Source organism: Fundulus heteroclitus, unplaced genomic scaffold, assembly GCF_011125445.2.
Source record: "Fundulus heteroclitus isolate FHET01 unplaced genomic scaffold, MU-UCD_Fhet_4.1 scaffold_378, whole genome shotgun sequence".
NCBI lineage: Eukaryota > Metazoa > Chordata > Actinopteri > Cyprinodontiformes > Fundulidae > Fundulus > Fundulus heteroclitus.
In genome coordinates this window covers 97449-120201 of record NW_023396790.1, presented here as the reverse complement: position 1 = coordinate 120201, position 22753 = coordinate 97449, and the positions used below count along the sequence as shown (strand labels likewise).

At 41.9% G+C, this 22753-nt stretch overlaps 1 protein-coding gene across 2 annotated transcripts; it reads right to left on the bottom strand.

Annotated features, from left to right (window-relative positions):
- Window positions 1–141: 141 nt before the first annotated feature.
- On the bottom strand, window positions 142–22131 carry coro1cb (coronin, actin binding protein, 1Cb). 2 transcript variants are annotated; one of them, XM_012849360.3, is made up of 11 exons: window positions 20257–22131; window positions 8773–8972; window positions 6157–6279; window positions 5874–6003; window positions 5536–5717; window positions 5337–5456; window positions 4747–4851; window positions 4525–4670; window positions 2944–3001; window positions 2155–2397; window positions 142–1145 (listed from the first exon to the last, which is right to left on the bottom strand). In XM_012849360.3, the coding sequence occupies exons 1-11, from the start codon at window positions 22025–22027 to the stop codon at window positions 1026–1028; spliced, it is 3198 nt and encodes a 1065-aa protein (XP_012704814.2). In that variant the 5' UTR covers window positions 22028–22131; the 3' UTR covers window positions 142–1025. The 2 variants fall into 2 exon arrangements, with proteins under 2 accessions (XP_012704814.2, XP_012704815.1); XM_012849361.3 differs by lacking the exon at window positions 20257–22131 and adding an exon at window positions 17899–18224.
- Between the last annotated feature and the right edge of the window lie 622 nt (window positions 22132–22753).

Sequence of the window (22753 nt, the reverse complement as noted above, 5' to 3'; positions counted from 1 at the left end):
TGAACAGCGTAACTTTGACTGATGTCAATCAGTCTAGATTGCAAATGCTTATGTGATGGCAGAAGTGAAGTAGAGGAAATGCAAAAATTGTCGACAGACGAGGACAAGAATGAAACAAAGAGGAAAAGAGCCAGCGAGGAGTTCATGTGTAAAATTGTTTATTATGTGCACAGAGCTGTCTGTCAATAGTCCAGTAAAACACGGGCTGCGAGTGGTCCCTTCCCCTATACCAATATGCACCGGAGAGGGCAACTTTAGTTTGACCCTTAACAGTGACAAGAGGCACCACAACATGTTCACAACATTTACAGCAGGAAGATGTAACCCCCCCCCCCCCCCACCCCCCATCATCACATCGGGACGCCCATGGTAGATCTAAAGCCCGGGAATAACAGGAGAAAACTGTTTGGGGATTTCTGCTGTAGTCGTAAATCTGTCTGTCGCCAACGAGCGAACCGGAGGGAAGAAAACAGTCCGACACCTATTGTTTGAGAAAAAAAGAAATTATAATCCAGATTGACTTGTACTGGTCTACCAGGTTGTGACTGGAATGTACAACAGGAGGAGAAACAACAACAACAACAACAACAACGGCAACAACGTAAAAGCAGTGCATGAAACGGCACACAATTCATATTTGGCAACACAATAAGAACAATGGAAATACTGATGCTACAGTTGTTGAGCAGTAAGTACAACCTTCACATGAGAATGCTTCACCACGTTTTAAAAAATAAAAAAAACAGTTAAGACTTCTTTTAACAGAAAAAAAAAAGTCTTTTCTTCAGGAGTGAACATGAGCTCTAAAAGTTTTTTTTTTTTTTTTTTTACTCTCTCTCCTCTGTGAGAGCGACAGGGGGGGGGCCGAGTGTGAACCAGGAGGACCGATGAGCGAAAAAATAATAGTTCGTCTTGGAATGTGGGCTTGGTCTCGACGGGCCAAGCTCTGGTGAAGCCGAATCTTGAGAATTTGGCCGCAGCGGACTCCCAAAGGAGACGGCGATCCTGGCAAGGGTCTCTGCGTCTTACATGGCGACCTTGGCGACCTGCTCTTCAAGTCGGGCGATCCGGCGGTCCTGGAGGATGACGCGGTCCCTGAGTGACTTGAACTCTCGGAGTACCTCTTCCAGTTTGTCTTCCATTTTCTAAAAAGGAAACAAGGAGAAATGTTGGGCTTTCTGAAGGACGCTTCAGATATGCAGAAGAGAAAGAACAATTTGGATTATTAAGCAGAAAAAAAACAGCAACATCTGTTCATCTGCACCAAGTCAAATGTGATCCGACAGGCAATGACGTTTATTTTTCCCTGCAGCTGCGCAAAACTGTGAGCCAGAAAAGAGATTATGTGCTGATCCACAACTTTCTTGGGTTTTTCCAACCAAAATTATTACTGTGTGTGAACCAGGAAAATCCAGCAAACAGAAAATGTAGCTTTACAGTAATATAAGTTTGCTTAAATATTCCAATTAGGGCTGAACTATTTTGGAAAATAATCTAATTGGGATTTTTTTTTCTTAATATTGCGATTTAATGCAATTTTTTATTTTATCATGTCTTTTTAAACATATACAAACAACAAATTAATTTGTTTCTAAATTGTTTAGTTGCTAAAAAGGCCTACAGCATCTAAACTCGGAGCAGAAATGATTGCGTTCTGCCTACGATATATTTAAACCAAAATTGCAATTTTGACTTTTGTATGCATTAACCACAAGCACCAAAATTGACCTCTAAATAAAGATGTTTGTAAACAAGGACTATTTAAAATAAGAACTTTTAACATTTCTATTGATCAGAATATTATTCAAGAGAACAGCTTTTAATTGATGCAACCAACAAGCAAGTCTATGTAGTAAACTGATTGACCTGTACTTAATGCTATGTATGATTATATAAACTCTAAAACAAGTAATAAAATTAGATTATCTCACTGCTGCAACTGTCTTCCCTTCCATGTTGAGGCAAACCCACTTTAAACATTTTACTGACTCCTAAAGGACGGGTAAGATTCACCAATTGTTACATAGCCAAAAATTGCAGACCTCTGCGATTTGGAAATTGCGTTTTTTTAAAATCGCGATTATATTGAAAATGCAATTAATTGTTCAGCCCTAATTCCAATGAAATGTTTTTATAAGTTGCATTAAAACTTACGACAGTGGATTGTGGAGAAGCATGCTTCTGGATGGTGGGGATACTTTCTGCTTTTGTGGCCGGCTTGCTCTCCAGGATGTTCGTTTTGACCACCTTCAGGTCCCGGTTCTTGGTGGAGACGTAGCCGTCTTTCAGTGAGATCAGGATCGGGCCTCCGTTCTTGCCGGCGAACCACTCCTCTGCCTCCAGGGCGGGATCCGGGCCGGCCGTGTCTGGATACAGGTCGTCCTGGAACAGATCAGACTGGGAAGAAAGGGAAAAACGATTAGGCATGGACACCAGCATAGGGAGCGATAAAAGACACGATACACCCCTGCTCTAAAGCAACACCTGAGTGGCAAATTAAAACATGTTGGAATGGCCTAGTCAAAGTCCAGACCTAAATCCAAATGAGAAACTATGGTTAGACTTGAAGATCGCTGTTCACATGTGAAAATCATCCATCTCCAAAGAGCAGGAGCTGTTTAGCCTCGAGGAATGGGCAGAAATCCCAGTAGCAAGATGTGGTGAGCTCATAGAGACGTGTATCCAAAGCCACTTGCAGCTGGAACAGGTGGCTGTTATGCACGCTCAAGTTTTCTGTTACTTTATCCTATTTGTTGTTACCATCACACAATAAAAAATGAAACATCTACAAAATTGTGGGCATGTTCTGTACATAAAATGGTGCAAAAATCTCAAACACTCAATTTGAATTCCTGGTTGAGGTGCAACAAAACATGAAAAAAGGCAAAGGGGGGGGGGGGGGGGGGGGGTGATCCATTTGCAAGGTACTGTAAAGAAACTTACCTTACGTGGGACTGTCATGATGATCGGTTCACATTTTCTCTCATGTAATTTATAAAACCTAAAGAAATAACCAATAATAAAAGTATGAGAAACAATAGAATAATTATTTTAATGGCATTTAATATTAATCTGAACATAGACATTATATACGTAGACGCCTCATTGGACGGGTTCTGCCTATGCTGCGATGCGTCAGAGCGTCCGCCATGTTGAATGTGGCAAATCTGCAGTTACTCAGTCACTTAAACAGTATCAGAGGGACTTTAATCTCAGAATGTACTTTATATTCGTAATATTTTTCTTTTTTTAATATTACGAGTTTATTTTCGTATCCCTTTGGCTTCATTCTCCTGACTTTTTACTCGAATCTAACCTGGCCATATCACTCGAGGACTAAAATAGTTCTGCAAACTGTTAATATTCTGGAAATGTTCCCCCTTAATTGTTTTAATTAATTGGTTTTGGGTGAGAAAAACATAAAACTTTTTTTCTTTTTTTATATTTTAAAATTTCAAATTTGTTTTCTCCATCTTTGAAGTAGTAAATTTACACGTAAAACCACAAAAACAACAGACCCTTTTCTTCTGAGCTTTAATATCTTTCTCACGCTTATCTGACACCTGAAAATATTGCAATTTAAACGTATTTAAAAAAAGTTCCAGATTGAATAATAGCTGCAATGTGGTTGTTTCTAGTCTAATTATGATATCCGGGTATAAGGAATCCATCCTCTAACCAGTAAGTGACATCATTCTTTACTTTTTATGCACCAAATTAATTTCATTTGTAAATGTAAAATCTTTTGATTTGCATTGACCTAATTAAGGGCTAACACCTGGCTGATCCGTTTATTCAAGATGATGTTTTTTTTTCTCATCACTCTGTCCTTATTTTTGAGGTCACCTGGTCATGCGTTATCATGGAGACGTGGCCATAAGAAATGCTGACGAGGAAGCGTGTTCAGTGTCGATGGGAAAATAAACCGCACTGTCTGGAAGGAGTGCTGATGACTTGCACTGTTTGGTTTCAGTTTATTGTTTGGTGTTTAACTTGAGTTGTTCAAGTTAAATCTAATATGTTTATTTTCTTAAAATTCTATTTCACTATAAAGCATACTTATGTGTATAAAGAGAGTTAATTTTGTGCCCCTCAGCCTTTTTTGCTTTAAAAGCTGGGTGCTCTGAAACAGTATGTCTCCCCCTGCTGGTGGAGGAATAGCAGTTTAGGTCTATTTGCTGTCACCATTGTAAGCGTCTGTTTATGAAGAATTTGCTTATAGTTATGTTTTAACAAGCAGGAAAAACCCAGTCGGTGCCCATTAACTCCCATCCATTATATGAGACTCAAACACTGTCCGCTGTTGGCATATTTAAAACTGATAACCCTAAAGTTACATTTAATTTAGCCTTTAATCCTGGGGCATACTTTGGTTTTCACTCACTGCTTTTAGCCTTTTGCTTTTTTTATATAAAAAAGATGTGGGTTAGTATGACATTATGTTTTATCTAAGCCTCAAAGGAATAAAAAAAAAAGAGCACTTGTTAAAACTGACAATATCAGAAAGCAGTAACGTCTCTATACCTGGCGATTTCACATTTGTTGACATCCAGGCCTCTCTTGGGCATGTAACCCATGCCTCTCTGGGGCTCCTTGGTTGAAAAGGTGTTGAGGTAATGAACAAACGGCGCCTCGTCCGTGATCTCAAAGTACCGAATGCTGCTGTCTCCCTGCGGGTACAGAACGTGTGAACTTTTCAATTCAACACCCGACGACGTAAAACGAAGGACATTTAGCGTCCTCTACCTTTCCACACAGGTAGACTATGTTAGTGTCTGGGTCGTAGAATGGCAGCAGAACGCCATTGCTGGTGTCCATCTCTTGGACACATATGGGCTCGTTCATATTGTCCTGCAAACACAAAATAATCACACATTTACGGGGATGGCGCAGTTTAGACGCTTGTTTCACAGTATGGTTTGGGATTAAATTAACGAAAGATGCAAAAATAAAACTAAACGTGAACACAGAGTGGAATTGTTACTTAGTATTTAACGCCCCCTGCTGGAGATGAGGACTGTTGGCTTGATGGGAGGAAAAAAATAATAAATGCTCAATGTTTTAGATTAAGAACCAAACATCTGATTAGCATCTTAACCACAAAAATGTTAGCCCCGCCCACTAGCTTTAGTTTGAGTAATGCAAAAACGTACTGACATAATTACACTTGCTTCGAAAAACTATTTTAAATTTCAATCATTTATTTGATTAATCAATGAAGTATAGATAAATGTATGAACATATTTAATGCATCTATGTCCAATTTGCTGTAAGCTTGCGGTCAGACAGTAAATTTTAGACTAAAAGGGACCAAACAGGACTAATGATAGACGTACAGATTTCCACAGGGCCAGCTGACGTTCGCTCATGCGGCTGAATCCAGTGGTGAAAATGTTTCCGTCTGCTAAAAAGATGGCTCTCATTGGTCGAGCTCCCTCGTGGGCTTTGTCCTTCTCCTGAAAGCAGAAACACGCTGGTCAGGCTGTAAAACTGGGGGAGACGTTGACGCGTAAATCCATCGCGGCTCTTACTCACCACCACGATCTTCTTCTTACGGGGGTCAATGATGCGGACCTTTTTGTCCTTGCAGGCCGTGCACAGCAGGCTGCCGTTGCGACTCCAGCTGACGCTGAAGATGACGTCCGGGTGCATGTCGTCCAGGCTGATCATGGCGTCTCCTGTCCCCACGTTCCAGATGACGACCTGGTTGTCACAGCCTGGAAAAGGGAAACAGGCTTATTTTCAGGGGAACAACAGTGAAAGAGGGGCCTTTCATAGAAGTCGCTCTATTCTCGGTTCAGCTGTGGGCGAACTGTAGGACAAACAGAAAGCAGAGTTATGCTTTGATCCGAGACGTTTCAGCCCAAACTCACCAGCACTGAGGAGAACGTTGCGGGCCGTGGGATGCCAAGACACAATGCCGACCCTTTTAGAGTGGCCCTCCAACACGACTACAGGCTCCGACATGGGAGCCTCCAGTCCGTTCTCTGGGATCTGCCAGACCTGCGTCAAATGAGGAGGAATTACACAGAGAAGCTAGTTTCTCCTAAATAATACCACAAATGTCCCATGTATACACTCTGTTCTAAAAATAACACATTTAACAAGCATTAGAGGCCGCAGAAATCTGCTTTGAAGACATGAACACGTCGTTACCATAACTGTGCAGTCCTCCGAGCCGCTTGCGATGACGTGGTCGTTGTGAGGACACCAGTCGATGTCCAACACCGGGCCCGTGTGACCGCAAACTGTCGGGTACGCCTTGTCTATACGGCCCGTCTGAAAGACACAACAGAGGCTCGGAAATTCCCAGCCCGTACAGACAGGCGTGCTGTTGGGAGTGCTGAGGGTATAGGTTTGTGCAGAGCTGCGCACAAATGAAGGCACTCGTTTGAATACAGAGATAGCGTCACAGAGATAGCGCTAGTAGCTTGAGAGCTGTAGTTTTTTAAAAACGGCATTACTGTGATAACAGCTATGGATGGTGCTTCTTAAGTTGCAGCAGTGAAGGTACGTTCTCACTGAACGCCGAATTGTTCGCCTTTGATCGTTTGACGTTCCGCCTCTCTGAAACAATTTGCGCTGACTGGTGGAGAAAGCTGAACAACGCCGTTGTTGCCCATTTGGTACCGCACCCGGTTCAATTCAATTCAATTCAATTTTATTTATATAGCGCCAAATCATGAAACATGTCATCTCAAGGCACTTTACAAAATCAAGTTCAATCATATTATACAGATTGGGTCAGATTATACAGATTGGTCAAAAATGTCCTATATAAGGAATATATATATAAGTTCGACGAGTACCACCACCTGCAGCTGTGGCTGGATGACGGATGCTTCCAGTGGTACTTTCATCTTTCTAGGGCCCAGGATGGTGAGCTGTTAACCGGCGTTGGGGGACGGATCGCCTTCCGGGACACTAACTACAGGCGTCTTCGTTCAGTAAATCTATCATTGCTCAATAGAAATATAGCCTAATTTTACTGTCTAAATAAACACATAAGAAACATGTCGGTGCTTAAATAAATGGACGAGGAGGAACTTCGACGTAACGTGACTTGGCAGAAAAATTCAGACTGTTGAACTTGAGATATTTTGCGCCGCTCTATTCGCCTATTTCGCGCCGTTTGCATCAATTCGCTCTTGAGCGTGCCTTTACGTAGGGATAACCAGGGTCCTCACCAGGATTTTATTAACGCATATATGTTTGGGCTGCTCGAGCGACTGTGTGTCGTTTAGCTGCTTCTCTGGATGCATTCCCGCAGCGGAGCGTTGCGTACCGCAGCTCGAAGGAGACTGTTCGTCAGGCTAATAACAGCTAGCGCTAGCCTTAACGTTGTTGAGGTTTATAGCTGCGCTGATGCACGTTCAAACTCTTTATTGACTTTTCTGCGTTGCTCTCAAACATCCGTGTCGTACTGTTCCGTGTCATTAGAAATGAGCGTAACGGTCTAACTTCAGCGTAACTTTGACAACTTAACTTCAAAATGCGTTGGCGAGACCCCTGATTATGTGAGAGAGGATTGAACCTTAAAAAAAAAAAGACAGACGAGACCAGACACTGCAACTTCTCTCAGCGACCAGCAGGGGGATTCTTTTATTCCAGACTTACAGTCATCTTCATTTCACAGCAATCCCAACAATATGGGGTGACTTTCAGGCTTTTTAGGGATACAGTATGACGTAAATGGAAACATGATATCTTACTGTGCACACGTGCTGATCAGGACCAAGAGCCCTCCCTCCCTAGTTGGAAGGGCATATGTGTGTGTTTGTAGTGCTGTGTATGTGTGTATTCTTCCATTTCTGGGAAGTCTTATAAACAGGCCTTGGCAATAATAAAAGATTAGGCCATTCTTTTCAGTACCATACTGATGATTTCCTCCATACGTATTTTTCATATGTAGTTTCAGGCATATGTAAATCACCTGCTACTTTCGCCTTGTTCATGTTAAGTGTGAACGTTCCTTAAGATTGCCTTTGTTTTCTCACCGCCAGAAATAACTCCAAACAGACAATCTTGTTGATGTTGTATAAAAAACAACGGTGTAGGAGCGTTCTTTCAGCCAGCTGGCCGGCAGTGTGCAGACTATAAAGCTGGAGAAAACCCCCATCACTACGACTCTTTCTCCGCCATCTTATTAAAAGTAATAGCAACGAACAGCACCATATGAAATCTTTGTTGTTTTGATTTTAAGTTCATAGCGACGTGTTTGAGTCCTACAGTTGCATCTCCAGATGATTAGCAGTGATAACGTAGATTGTGCAACAATCCTCCTTCCTATTATCCCAGCTGCATGTAGAAGTGTTTTAGATAAACAAGCAACATGTCTGACACAAACTTAACTAAATTTCTGTTGCTACTCTTTCCACTACTGAGTCCAAAACTACTAAAAGATTAAAAATTAGTTAACACAGACATACACATGATTAATTAGAAACATCGGTTCTTAGCCTGTCCTCAAAATGGCTGTGGTAGAAGTTTGAGAAACAAGCGTTTGCTGGTTAAAGGACACAAAAATCGCTAAAAAAAAACATAACCTCAACAATCATAATATATTATAAATGTATGTCTGTGGATTTTTATACTTAGTGTTTCACGAACCACAGTGGGAGAAAATACTCCCATCACTCTAGTAGTGGCAACTCGTTCTTCTTTATAAAACAAAACACGGTCAGAAAACCTAAACCATCCAAAACACTAACCAGAAACTGAACATTTGAATGCACCTTCTAAAATCCACAGTAAAATCCACACACTGAATACCTTATTCAAAGGAAGGACGAGGAAGGCTCCTCCTCCGCTTGCATCTATGATAATGGCAACAAACTTGGGGTTGACGGCACAGAAGGAGCTGTCCCAGGTTACCCGGGACACACGGATGTCATCGTAGCACTGGTCGTTTCTCACGGCCTGACCGAACACGTGACGGAACTTGCTCTGTCGCACAACTCGCCGCGACATATCTGTGGTCAGAAAGAGAAAAGAAAAAAACAAACAAAAAAGAAACAGGAGAACAGCGAGTTTGAGTTACTCCGTCAAAAACAAGTAGAACGGTAGCAACACTGCCAACAAGGGAGCTTTTTACTACTTCAGGAGGTTTAAAATGGGAATCCCTGTCAGCGTTTCCATGCCAGAGAAGATTATGGGACACAAAATTGCGTCTCTTAATTGCATTTGGGTTTGCTCTTTATTGCTACATCAACACCACTTACAGGTAAATGCTTAAAGTAAGCTGCACATGTTCCAGACTTATGCAGCCTGGAGGAAAAGGGCAAGGCTGTTTGGCACATCGAGGCACGGAGTAAAGTTTAAAGTATAAACACAAAAGTTCACTATTGATTTACAGATTAATACTTTTTTTTCTTTCAACAGAGGATTACATAGAGAATTGGTGAAAGCCAGGACTGATAGAAGGATGGATAAATGGAAGAATGGTTGGACAGATGGAAAAATAGATACACTTAAAAGGCAATAAAGAAGAAAAAAAAAGCTATTTTTTCCCCCCAGACCTTTTTAAATATTTTGATTTAATTCCATCCCAGCCTAACCTGCTTAGGGGCCTTTTACCCATGGAATCTATTTTGATGCCTAAACAGTGACTCTGTCGTTTATTTTAGGGATCCACAGAACGGGAGGCAGGGGCGAAGGCTCCAAGCCGTCATAACGGATGTTATAATTTTAAACTGCTGCATCAGTTCCTGTGAACGCGCCACAGATGGGCTGTTACTGCTGCAGCCTTCATGAAACGCTCCCCGCCATCGATCTGCATTAACAAAAACACATTTAGATTCAGCGTTGCCTTTTAAACACAACGTTCTAGCTGCTTCTTGGGCTCTCGCTGCTCCCACTGTACACATAAAATCCTTCTCTTCTTAAAGAAAAAAAAACGGTAAAAAGCTAACGCTGTCGACTGTAATGGCAAAGAAAGCCATTTCCGACACCGTGTCACTATTTGAGTGGCGTGCATTGGTGTGAATGTGTGGACAGCCCTGAACTGTCACTCATGTTGGTACGGGTTGCCTCTTCCTTCGGTTCCATCACAGCAGGCCACCTGCCTCCCTCTCAGTCGGAGATTTTGAAATCGGAAAAGCTGACTCACCCCTCTTTGAACTGAAACCTGGATTTAATCGAGAAACCCTTGTCTACAAACCCGACTGCAAAGAGCTGAACTGCACTGGCGTCCCTGGCACTGTTAAAATCTTATCCTGATTTGAATTTCCAGCATTTTTCTGGACTGCTGTTGTTTCACAGGCCTTACATACGCATTATACACCCACATATGAGCCAATTATCTGGTCTGTTTCGACTTCTTCTTATGACTGTGCGGGTTTGCACAGGCTGACTGACAGCGTCCTTTGGTTTGGTCACATCAGGTGTTATGAAGAGATTTTCCTTCATCCTTCATAATCATTTTTACTTCCATACATCCGTGGTGTGGGAATAAAAATGACCACAAAAGCACAACCAAAATGTATGCTAGGGCTGGGCCTTTATCGACTCGTTTTATCGGTATCATGAAAATGTTCTTATCATGATAATAATTTGGATTTATCTCGACAATAATAAATTAAAATTATTCAATTAAATAAAATTTTATTTATATAGCGCCAATTCATGAAACATGTCATCTCAAGGCACTTTCCAAAGTCAAATTCAATCAGATTATACACGTTGGTCAGAAAATAATTTCCTATCTAAGGAAACCCAGTTGATTGCATCAAGTTTTGACAAGCAGCATTCACTCCTCCTGAAAGAGCGTAGAGCTACTTGGAGAGTCGTCTGCATTGTCCATGGCTTTGCAGCAATCCCTCATACTGAGCAAGCATGAGGCGACAGTGGAAAGAAAAACTCCCCTTTAACAGGAAGAAAAAACCTCTGTGGTCTGAAAACCCCCCAAACTACCAGTATTGTAATTTGTTTTTGCTATTTCCGCCACTGTTTGTTCATTGAGAGCATCAATAAATATCAATACGTTCTAAAATATAATTCAATGCATTTACTGTGCGCGGTTTAGTGATAAAAGTCAGACTTTTTTGTGTAACTGAGTCCAGATGAAACATATTTTGAATTTTGCTTTAATATGTTACATTTTTAAACGTTTTTTAAGGATTGTATTTGTGCTTATTGGGCTATAATTGACATGCCGCCACAGCTACAAAGTTACCTGAAGAAGACTGCTAGAAGCTGTAAATAGTCTTTTATCATCACTTTTATCGTTATCACAACATTACCACTGTATATCGTGATAAAATCTAAAGTCTGTATCGCTCACCTCTAATGTATGCCAGCGATTACAGCTCCCTCCACACGTAACATTAAGAATTGGTAGATTTGCCTGTAGTTGCTGCAGCATAAACTCACCCTCAACATTTATGAACAAGCCAACCTTTAATGCAAATATATTTATTCAGCGGGGTGAAATCTAACATTACCAGATTTGCTTTTCTGTGTGGTTTACTTACAAACGCCTACGTGTCGAATTAATTTGAACCCTTTACTTAACAGAACGGCCATCTGCCAAAAGGTTGCCACTTGGTCTTGTCCTACATGCTTTAACATGGTTGCAGCATACAGACAGAGATCCTCATTGACCAATTCTCTTTAGATTCTCCAGAGTCCTGGGTCCTCTTTTATGCTCTTTCCCCCCCAAGCTCACCCTGCAGGTTTTCTGGTTGATTTAGGTCTAGGTACTGTGATTAGCATAAATTAATATTGGCCGTTTCTGCGGTAATTTGCCCATGTTGGATCATTATACTGTCAGGATCTCCAGGGATGTGATTACCTGTTTTAGCTCCCTGGGGATCCTGCAGTCTATTTGTCACACCCTGAGTCTGTTCATCCCCAGATCCTTATGGTATCATCCTTTTAGTTTCATGTTTATTATAAATTTGGGTATTTGTTGGATTAGCTCCTGTCTAGCTAGTTATGTTTTATTTCAATAGCCCTGATAGATTCTTATTTATGCTTACCTTTTCTTAGTTTTATTTCTGTTCTGTTATTATGTGACTTGTGTATTTTTGTACTGTTAGATTTAGTCCTGTTTCAGGTAGCTTATGGTCTTTATTATTTCTGTAGTTCTGCTAGATGAGCTTCTTGTGATATTTTCACATGTCTGGCCATTACCCTTTTCCCTTCTAGATTCACTTGCCCTAAGCCCCCTGCTAGTTCTCTGCCCTTCTTTCCTCTGCTAATCACATCTCGCTCTCCTCACCTGTGTAAATGGCGCCACCTGCCACCTCCCTGGTTTCACCTCCTATAAATATTGTCAGTCCAGTCGTTTGCAGTCGTCAGGTCGGCTGCTACGCTACCTCGGTTCTGGTCATAGGTCTGCCCAGCTCCTGATTCCTGATGTCCCAGCCTGCATGCAAGCCTGGTCTGGTTTACTATTAAACAAGCTTCAAGAGATGCCTCTTCCAAGCCCTTATCCACCTCTGAGTCCACAAACCAAACTCTAATTCATGACCTATACAGTGGAAAGACCCAGGGATGACTCCTTTTCAGCTCTTTGCCAGAGGCCACCAGATTTCTTTATTTAAAATGTCTTGATATTTCTGGGATCAGTGCTATGCACCCTAACAAGGTTACCACGTCCGTTGGGAAGTGGCCCACAGCATCACAGATCCCCTACCATGCTTAACAGTGGGCATGAGGGTCCTTTTTCACATATTCAGCTTTATGCCTGAGCCACCTGAAGTTTTTTCATCTGTTCAGCAACTTAATCCTAGTCTCATCTGACCGCTAGGTTGAATTAATTCCGGCCAATCACCTCAATTCTCACCCTCATATGAGTGATCAAAACGTCGCTTCAAAACCCAAGCCAATAACAACCCTAACGACTCCTCGTTACAGAGGAGTGGACCAGTTTCAGTTCAATCTGCTGTCTTAATGGCTTTAACGACCGCCCATTACTAAGGGGTGGACCTGTTTCTGTTGTATTTGCATGTTATCTAAGCCATTACAAGGCCTTTGTTTGGGCAGTAGTATAAAGCTTGGTACTCATCATTACTCCAGACTTTTTGAATTGAGAAAGCTTCCTGGAGAGGAAGCAAAACGTCTTCAACTACGGAAAACAAGTCCAGTTGTTTTTTACTTTTTTTGCTCCACACGTTTTCGTTTGGGATGGTTGGATGGAAAAGGCTTTTTCCAGGCATAACTTCAAAACAACCAGGTAGCATTTTTATGATGTAATGGTTGTTGCGGAGATGTAGCGACCCAAAGATGCCACTCTGCTGCAGCTCTGATCGTGTGTTTTGGAGGTTTGCTTTAGCCTCTGTTGCCATCTTGTTCACTGTGAGCTGTGGCAAGAAAATAATAAAGTCCCTATCTGGCCTTGTTTGTCACACTTCTTATAACCTCGTTAATTGCTGCTATGACCGTAGATTTAGGTCAGTAGCTGTTCCCTTTTCTGAAGATCAGCATATGACTTGTTCTCTTGTCTTTCCCATGTTGAGGAGGGGCTAAGAGAAAGGTTTGTTACATCTTTGAAATAGGAAGTTAACTTCAAATAGAATGTTTAAAAATTTTGTTTTAATTTTTTTTAATAGGAAACTTATAGTGTGCCAAAATGAACTGCAGCAGAGATTTTGAAAAAGGACAAAAAATGGTGAGTCTTGTCTTTTTTTATTTTTGTTTTTGCGACTGTGATGCAAGAAAAATGAATTCACAACATTTTTTTAAGCATCTCTATCAGGGGTTTTAACAAGTGTGAAGGGTGTTATGCCTTAAAGGAAAATGTGTTTCTTTTTTTATATATTTACCATTTCATCCTCCTTTCTTTGATTGATAGTAAAATGGATATTTTTTTAAAACGTTAAATGATGAATGCGTAAACGCAAAGAATTGCAATAAAAGCCCTATACTGAACATTTATACCAACATGATCTGTAATGTAAGAGAGAAAAGCACTGCTGACAGACCTTATAAATCAAACAAGATGAAGAGGCGATGTTGACAAATAGCACGTCTAGCCAGCCTGACAGAACATGCTGTACACTCATAAGATGACCTGCCTTAGCCCTGCAGAGTTAACCAGCCCTCAAATCTCACACACGACGGGGTCAAGTTGCATCTGATGCAAAGGAGCTGACAAAGGTCAAAAAGGTTATAGTTTAACACGGCATTATGAAGCATACCCGTTAATTAGTGCCAAAGTTTCCCAATCCTGATAGTCAAGACTCCCTTAATTGGATGTTTATAGTTCTCCCTGCTTTAGAACAAAGGTTTAAATTGATGGATAACTGGAAGATGTGTGCAGAACTGCTGACATGCTAAGGAGGCATCTGATTCTTTGGAGTCAAGTGTGTTGGAGCAAAGGACACACGGCCAGTGTACACAGGCCCATTTTTCTGTTGTCCTGCATATATTATGGTATGTCTGAGGTCTGCTTACATTCTGCCCATTTGCCATTTCATAGTTCAGCTGTTTTGGTCAATTTGTCCCTGACTTATTTAGGTGTGAAAAGCATCCATCAGTCATGGTCGGTTTAATCCCGACTAGGTGTCAATTTGTCCCTGCTGTGGGAACACATCATTACCACTGTGACAACCGGTGATTTAAAGCAATTTTCTACAGTCTGCTTAGGATTTACTGTAAAAAAAAAAAAAAAAAAAACGTGGCATGCATCTACAATAAATATTACTGAACAGCAAAAGGTTGTTCAGAGGTACTTTGATCTAAAAATGGCTCATAATATCCAGTATTCAGTTACAGTAAAGTAGCATTATTGAATATCTTTGGAAATGGAGACTAGCAGATAGTCTAACTTAAATTATAAATTATAAAATTATAAATTCATATTTCTATGATTGCACGCATCCATAATTCGACAACACTAGTGGTAGCATGAATAGGCATGGCAACAAACTTACCTGGTTTAAATAAAATGGCCTTATTATTAAAATGGTTGGTAGTGTTTCTCCTATCCAATGCACTCTTAGGTCAGAGGTAATTCTAGATTGCTGTGTCTACAATCATTTTACATGGCAAGTTCCATCTGGTCTTCCCTTTGAATTATTTTTTTGCATAGGTTTCCATGGTTGTTTTATGATCCATATATATACATATATATATATATATATATAAAAAAAAAAAAAAAAAAAAAAAAAAACTTAGGTGAGGTCTCAAAGAAAATCTTCTTCCCTAGAGCAGTCAAAGCCATAATTACCACTTTAGTCTTACTGGCACTATTTACTGCACTTAATTGCCCCAATTCTGAACCCATATAAAAAAAGTTCTTATTGTTTTTCCCCCCATTATGCTGTGAAAGCTGAAATGCCCCAAACTAAATCTTTTATGTATAGGCTCCTTTGTATAGTGATTTAATTGAATTAATTATTGGCTGTATTGTCTAACCCTCTGCATGTTTGAAGACATTTGTATCACATTAGGGACATTACACGTCTTATTTTAACAATTATATGTTTGTTTTTTATTCTTTAGCAGTCTAAACAACCTCTAGTTCATTTTCAGTTTTTCCATTTACATTTTCATATTGTGATTGATGCATTTTTGACGAATTGGGTAATTATCCCCGGACTCTTTGGAAACTATGGTTCTAAAGTGGCCAACTAAGATTTTCTGCAGACCCCACACATCCTGCACGCAAACTGTTTAGACTCCTACTTTCAGGCTGGCGCTACAGAGCGTCGTTTGCTCAAACCAACCCCAGCAGAGACAGATTAGTCCTCCAGGCTGCCAATCTGAACACCTAACAGAGAACCCATCTTAATACCATGTTTGTTTGCACTAATCGCAACCATGGCTTCCTCTTGTTGAACATGTATATATTCCAATTTACAACAAGATTTTTTATTTACCTTTTGTGTATATAGTACTCAGGGGTGCCGGTAAAAGGGGTGAAAGTTAGGAGAATTTCAAGGGCCCCTGACTGACAGGAGCCCCCAAAAAGAAAATATATATAAATTTATGAGCTTTTGGGATGATTTAGATTTTTGTCTGGGGGGGCCAAAATTCCTGGCAGCACCCCTGATTGTACTAATACAAGACTCTTTTAAGAAGGGCCTAAATAGCTATATTTTTAAAGCATTTTCTTAAATGTATTGGTGTGCTATGGCTTTTAAAACCTGTTTTTAATCTAGTCTTTTTTTAAACTCTGTGGCACCTTGGGATTGCTTTCAACAATGAAAATGGCTTCACAAATAAAATGTATTATATTGTTATTATTATTATTGAGGGCAAAGTGGAACCGAACTTAATTTCCTTGTTGTATTAGCAACTTGCTGATTAAACCGGATTCTAATTCAGTCATACAGCGTGTGCGGTGGAAAATCACGCAAAAGCACGACGCTGCCATTGGCTGCGACCGGGCGCGTTCACCGTCACCTCAGATACAGCTACTGTCGCTTTAAATGAGCGTGGGCCTATCACACCGCCGGCATGTCGAACGTTTGAATTCCAGTTCGTGGTTTCAATGGAAGCTGCGCAGGAGGAGCTGCGCGGTGCAGCTGTTAAAACAATGGCTGCCTCGCAGGCGATGCTAGCTACCATTCCCACAGAGCGCTGCGTTATTAAACGGGCGTTACATGCAGAGGAAACGTCTAACGCCGTTACGCTACGGCAGCGGTTAAAAATGACGTTGCTAGACATCACCAAGCGACGCTTTTTTTAACGCTGGGAAACTGAGAATGCTAGTTATCGGATAGCCACGCTTGCTAAGCTTACACTTGGGTTAAACGGGGGAGATGGACGTTGAAGTTAGCTTCCGATTTGTAGGATAAAGGAGCGCTTCACTGTTTTTAAGTACTTCTAGTAATACTTTAAGTTCTTGTTCAAAATCAAGAATGCTAAAAGAATGGTCAGACATGGACTTGAGTTATTCAGCACTACCTACAGGTTATTTAAAACACAGTTTATGGCTTGTGAAACGTTTATTCCATCTCTAATAATACAAATAAGCACCACATCAACTTTTTTTTGGGTATTTACACACCGATAAAGGTTTCACAAATAATATATTTTGTATTAAACAATTTCTAATCTACATAGAATAATTCAGTCTATGTTTGACCTGCAGGATTTAACCTAAACTCATTGGTTATGTTGGGGTCAGGGGCCTCATTAGGTTCACAAATAACAAGATAAACTAGCTGCAAATAATTTTAAATCATAATTAAAGCCAAAACACATAATTCAGTCATGTGAATTATATGACATGTGAATTTCTCCAATGTGAGATCAATATCTCATCTTATATAATCTAAAGAAACCCCGCTTAAATCAACACAAAATATTAACATTTAATAATAATTTATTTGTTGACACACAGAATAGGGGGTTTCACAATATAACAGGCTATGTTTTAAACGATCTGCAGCTAATGTGGAGTAATTAAATCAAGTTTGGATCATTAAGTGGTTTATATTTTTAGCTAGAGCCGGTGGGGCTGTTTGAACCTTCGAGGCCACCGTACGTTGCAGATCCCGTAAAAAGAGCGAACCGACCCTTTAAGTCATGCTGCGAATCGGAAGCCAACTTCAACGTGGTGGCAGCTGGACGCTGTAACGGGGCTGGTCCCGGCACCACACACCGACACAGGCGTTTCACCGTTAGGCGGCTGAACAATGGGCGCTGCTGGCCTCATGTGGAACTAGTACCCAGAGAAACAAGCCCTCCCTTCGCCTTCAGGCGTGTCCTGCATCCCTGCAGCGTGTGGGTTAGCAGGCTGGCTAACCATAGCCGCGGTGGACCGCTGCCAGCTGACGCAAGTGGAGAAATTTCCACCCAGGTTTTTTTTTTTTTTTTTTTTTTGGGTTGCTCCCATTCCCAAACCCATCCAGCGAGCTTTCATGGATGCTGCACAGCTTACAGAATAAACGCTAAATTGCACAACGCACAAAACAAAAATTAGGGGCGCAGTTTAAGCTTTCTTACCTCTTGAAATCTATGCAAGATTTTCCAACGCAGGGAGGATGAAAAAATCAATGTGAACACATGAATGTGGCAGTTCAGGCGCGCCCTTATCCTGCAGGACGGTGCTTCAGTATCCCTCGATCTGCTGGGGGGGAAAAAATGAGCCCAGCTGCCAGGTTCTCCTACAAACCCCTCTCAACTACCAATGGGTAAAACGCAACCGCAGGATTTAAATCTCATCAGAGATAGCAGCTAAGAAACAAAACATCTGCTGGGCGTCCCTCACCTGCAGCCCGGCCGTACTCTATTCTCATCCCGTTATTCACTAGGATACATTGGGCTACGGCACATGCGCAAACCAAATGCCAGCTCTGATTTCTCAATGATCTTAATGGAAACGGAGGGTGGGGGTGTCCGAAAAAATAACCAAATACCACAGACGTCCTCCTCGTGTCTTTATATGGTATTTTTTATTGAAATAAATACGTGAAATAAAATAAATAAAAATGAATGTAGATTTCTAACTGAGCAACATCTTGTTGTGATGTCCTTCCTGCCCTCCCGCCAGGTTCCCCATTCCCCTGCACCCTCAGGCCCACAATTACAAAAATTGTCCCTCCTCCACTGTTGTGATCGAGGCTCCCGTCGAAAGAACGCCTAGAAGTAATGTAATGTTTCAAATAGAAGTTATCCAAAATTTTTTTAAGGTGATGTCACAGACCAGGGGCGCCCAAAATGCAGCCTGGGGGCCTTTTGTGGCCAATTGAATGACTTTGTGCAGCCTTCGATTACGACTTAAGAGTTGTACAAATTTGGCCCCCTGGCATAGGCGGCTGAAAAAAATAAAAAATCTTCAGAAAACTGAAAATGTAAGGTGCAACATAAAGTTGCAACTCTTTCTGTAAAGCACTTTTCTGTAATTACATTTTTATTTGTAAATAGGACTAAAAACATCCAGCAACTTCTACCAAAAGAAAGAGTATTTTTTTTTTGCTAGACCAAAAATATTATAAATAAAAAAATAGAAAACAATAAACCCAAAAGATTTAGGAAATAGTAAGCCTTGCTTTTAATGTTTCAGCCCTACAAATTCACAGATTCCTTTTCTACAGAATTCAGACTTTTCTCAGACTTCTTTCAATAAATGACGTAAATGCGTTTACTTTTTTGTTGAACAGGTAAACGTTAAAATATTCACAATAACATTGTTTCTGCAAATTTGATAAAAAAATGTTTTAGTAGCCTGAAAGTACTTTTAACTTGACAGTTTGCTCCCACGTGGCAAAGAAATGTACACATCACTATTATATAAACTATATTTTGAGTTGTGGACAAACAAACAAACAAACAAACAAACAAAAACCTCAGAATGAATTGTGCAGTTTTGATACACAGCTTAACATTGTAAGGAAACAGAATAAAACAGACTTGAATAGTAAGTATTTTGAATATTGTTATGTCCCTCCTTACATCCTTATAGCTTTCCATGTTTAATTTCATGCTACAAAACGTAACTTTTCAGCATTATATGAATGATGTTGCATCGTGCTCCAGAGTCTTTGTTAAAGCAAAATATACACAAATCTAATATCCAGAGGATGAGGACACTGGTTGAAGAGACAGAAGACCAGTAATATTCCAGTCTTATTTTTTTTTGTTTCTTTTAAAACCATCGACAATCACTTTTTAGAGGCATATATCGTCTCTGCTGAGTTTACTTTAATATTAAATCCTTAAATTGCTTTATATCTGGTTTTGGTTAGTAAATAACTTTGGCATTTCTCATATAGTTTGTTAATGGTGTAGACTGATAGAAAGTTGAACAAAAGTCTTTAAAACATAAAACATAAGAAGCAGAAGGGATGGTCTACCGTATTTCCTCGTACTGACCTGCTTGTTTCTGGGCAACAGATTTGGCGTCTTTGCTTACTGATCCGAACAGGCAAAACATGGAGAGATTTTAAAGGGGCCGTATCGCAGGGATTATAGGTCTGGCAAGTTAACATTGACACTCACATTAGTGGAGCAACTTACATCAAGAATTAATTTGCTAGTTTGAAACATGGCAAATGCTTTTTTCTCTGATTATTGAACTATGTGCTCACATATCATTTCACTTTTCTTTACCAATATGTTTATGATTATTGTAGCACTAGCAACCAGGGTCCAGACATGTTGCCACTTTGCATATTATGAGTAAAGACTTTAGTTTATTTTACCCCAAGATAAATGGCTTCTAAATGAGAGAGAAGTTTTAGCCGAAGATTTAAAGTGTTGGACAGGACAATAGTTTTTGTGTATTTGTTTGGCGAGTGTCCATTCATCATGGTTATGCTGTGAAGTCTAAACAACTATTGGCTCATTAGTTGTCGTTCCTACCTTTCTTTGGAGGTGCTTGCACTTCCGGCAGCCTCTCCTTCGATTTCTTTGGGACATCAAAGGTATTCTTCATTTGGGAAACTTTCAATGCCGGGTTCTCCTCTGCCAGCCGAACCGGAGCTTTGGGCCCTTCGGGTTTGACCCGACTCTGCCGTCTCTGCATTTGGTTGGCTTCCTTCACGATCTCTGCCACCGGCTTGTAGGAACCCACCTCGCCGCCTCTTCCTGTGTCCCTGTTAGGATGCTCACTCTGGCTGTTTGCATTGACCTGCATGGGGACTTTGTCAGTCGGGGGGACGGGTGGCGTTTCCCTTTTCTCTGAAAACGTAGATTTCGGGCTTTCGGTCTCGTCTGTTGTGGGTCCTGACTTGGGAATAGTTTCGGTGCGGGTCAGGGCATGTTGTGGCTTTTCCGTCACAGGGGGAGGGGACCATCTGCGTCTGGATCGTCTCTCTAGGAACACTCGTCTCTGCATCATGTCCAGGTTTTGAGGCTCCTCCTCTGGAGACAGCTCTGCCATTCGCACACAATATTCATAATCAATCATGTCGCCAAAGCGGTCGTCTAAGTCCCTCAGAGACAGATGGTCCCAGGAGCCGATGTCCGCTGACAGACGGCGGAAGTTTACCGGCCCGGTATACGTTCCCCTCTCGTCCCACAGTTGGCACATGTCCTGATTAGTTGGGGCGCCACACAGAAGATCTTTGTTAAAATGAAAGGTGTGTCTTCTCTTGGCCTTGTCCTCTGATCGCAGATGGTCTTTGACTCTTCTTTGTACATCGCTTGACATCAGCTGTGCAGTTTTTAGCTTTATGAATGGGTTCTTGGGTTTTTTGGGAACAGGAGGAGGTGGACCTTTGGGTTTGGGTTTTTCTGCCGACGTCAAACCATCGTTGGAACTGGGCAAGGCAGAAGGTGCTTCTGGAGGACCCGATGCGTTGGCCGAACTTGTCTTGGTCGTGTCTTTCCCGGGTAAGAGGTGAGTTAAAGGTGGAGGTGTGACAACCGCAGAGAAGCAAACCAGCTCGCTCTCCTTCTTCAGGCAAGCGACCTGGATCTGTTCATGGCAGCTCGCTGCCTGGGACGGAGAAGGCATAGAGTGCGTTTGTTCCAGTGTGAACGAGTGGCCGTCTCGCAGGTCCGGTTCTCCAGAGTGAGACGTCGGAGGCTGTGAAGGGCGAGAGCAGGTGACTTTGTCCAATGCTTCGCCGGTCTCTCTTTTGGTAGACGATGAAGGATTGCCCTGGACTCCAGATTTAGCCCTCCTGGAGACTGCTCCAGCAAACCTGTTCTCCCGGTTCTGATTAACGTCCGGTCGCTGATCTGTACACGTCTTTTGTTCCTCCCTCACACGACCAGAGACGTTTGGGTCCGTCTCTGCCATTCCCCCACCAGTCGTCTTGCCTTGAGCAGCCCGGGCGCAACTTACTCCTTTTAGCTGACACCTGCCGCCTGTCACTTGAGCCGAATGACAAACGTTTTCAGTCTCCAGACGGTCTGCGGGCGAACCCTTAGCACGTGCAGCGTCATGATTCTTCTCTTGAGGAGCAATCCTGGAAGGTTGTGGAAGTTTGGAGTCAGCGCAGCTCTCAGAACCGTCCTCACCTCCCGGTTTGCTGTGGTGACCTGCAGCGCCTTCCACATCGCTCGGCATCCAGTTCTCTTCACTCTCCAAAACTACAAAGTCCTCCTCATTAGGAGGGTTGCACGAGGATCTTACACCCTTGCTGCTGTCAGTTTCTGAGAGATTCGGATTGTCCTGCTCGTCCATTGCCGCAGTCCCAGTCCAGACTGCAGCCCCTTTGTCAGAGCCTTGCTTTTTGTTGCAAATTTGCCTCGTCTCCTTAAAGCTCAAAACTCTCTTTGACACCCCAGCAGCACGAGAGGCTGCCTCCCTGCCTGGAACCACCCACTCTGCTCTGGAGTTCAGAAGGTGTTCCTGCTGACCCTGAGCCCTGATTGGCTGCCCGCTTTGGAGGTCTTTAGGTGAAGGAACGACAGCCAGCTTTCCTGAGCTGCCGACGCTGATTCCTCTAATCCCACCAATGCGCTGATGGGAAAACGCGGAGCTGTCATCCTCCTGATCTCTGCCCTTGTCTTGTTCTGCTGCCTCGGAGAGCCGCGTGTCTCCGGTTTGCTCGGACCAGTCGGAACCATCGAGGGATTCCTCGTCCCTTTCAGATACCCTCTCCAGCTTCTGCCCCATGACTGTGTGTTTTCTGTCAATGCAAAAAGCAAGAACACACACAAAGTGAAATAACGCCACAGATTCTTACCGTTCATCTCCAATAAACCACTCTCCATTTTAAAACATTCTTCCGGCGTTCGTAATTGGCTTCCCAAGGCCTCACTATCTTTCTCTCCCTATTCTGTCAGAGAGGAATGTTGCACGGGCTAAAATTAAAAAAGGTCTGACTGCTGCCACTGAGTCAAGAGGCCAAGAATGAAACAAGATAAGCTTGAGAGGAGGTCAGCTGTCAGGTGCCAAGGTCAGATA